Here is a 1,291-nt window from a genome sequence, read left to right as displayed (position 1 = left end):
TTGTCATCTTTTCTCGTCACCGACTCAATTTGATAAACTCAAATTTACTGAACCTGATATAAATCTAACGTGCAGCCAAATACCACCTTAATTCTCCAAATATAAGGAAATAATGATGCAATCATCATTCGAATTACTTACTAGTTAAATGTTTATAATACTAAATACAACATGACTAAAAAGGTTCTGGATGTCAAATAAACAAGGCATGACTTCTGGCATGCAAAAACCAGTCAAAGCCATTAAAATAAATTAAAAAAAAGGATAATCTAAGTGCAGATGAATTTAAGGATTAAGTTATGAGAACAGCCTTTATGAGCATCAAGGAAATCTTATTCCTGATAAAAATTGGGCTGAAAAATCATTTAAAAACCAAATGAACTTTAACTTGAATCTAAGTTTGAAACAAAAGTCAATATGCAAATTAAAGGGCCAAATCTCAATTTAGATCAAACTTAAATTGAATCAAACCCTAATGGAGAAATCAAAACTTCATAATTCAAATTTTAGTTTCATTCCAGATTACAACCCATGAAATCACACAAATAAATCCAAGCAAATCAAATTAAGACAATTCAGCAAATGATAAGCATCAAGGCATATCCTCTTAGTGCAGTCTACCTGCAAATACATGTCATGAATGCCTGCAAACTGCCATGTTTTGTTACTATAAACATTAGGCGTGTCACCAACTAGGTAGCAACTCAAATCTTCTTGTTTTCAAGAATCAGGCACGTTTATGTTCTGGAAGAGCTCGGGAAGGTGAGCATTTGTGAGTTTGGTGCGCTTGCTGATTCCGTTCTTCTTCTTGGGTTTGGGCTTGGATGGGATGCCATGGACTTGAGCCTCAGCGCGCCTCTTAGCCGTGTTTGTAGCAGGTTTCATTCCGTTCTTCAGGAGATCCCTCTCGATGTCGACCATGTCCCGAGGGAGCTCAACTCCCCTGAAGAGCTGCTTCAAGTCATCGTCGACTTTGATCACCACCTTTGGGTCATTGGGATACACAATATCTTCCTGAGAGTCATTGTTGGCTAGGAGCCATACCTGACCTGCTGCTTTCAAAGCCTGCAGAAATTTATGGTCAAATAGTTCTCATACAAAAATGAATGGCAACTCAATCAAAATCAGATGTTATTTCAGCTCTAGTTAACATTTGAAACAATCCATTTTGAGTTTTTTGCTTGAAAAGGAAAAACAGATTTAGACAGCACATTTGCTTTCCAATATGTTAAAAACTGAAAAAAGTCTGAAGCTTCTGAACTTGCAAATGAACTTGGCAAGAGCTTAATTG

The 1,291-nt window shown here is 36.6% G+C and overlaps 1 protein-coding gene across 1 annotated transcript; it reads right to left on the bottom strand.

The window, feature by feature from the left end:
• Positions 1–475: 475 nt before the first annotated feature.
• LOC110035135 (transcription initiation factor IIE subunit beta-like) lies at positions 476–1,091 on the bottom strand (the record flags this gene model as incomplete). Its single annotated transcript, XM_020739375.1, has 1 exon — positions 476–1,091. A coding segment is annotated over one exon (371 nt), but the record flags the coding sequence as incomplete, so codon positions are not given.
• Between the last annotated feature and the right edge of the window lie 200 nt (positions 1,092–1,291).

Source organism: Phalaenopsis equestris, unplaced genomic scaffold, assembly GCF_001263595.1.
Source record: "Phalaenopsis equestris unplaced genomic scaffold, ASM126359v1 Scaffold196348, whole genome shotgun sequence".
Classification (NCBI taxonomy): Eukaryota; Viridiplantae; Streptophyta; class Magnoliopsida; order Asparagales; family Orchidaceae; genus Phalaenopsis; species Phalaenopsis equestris.
This window is presented reverse-complemented; position numbering and strand designations above follow the sequence as displayed.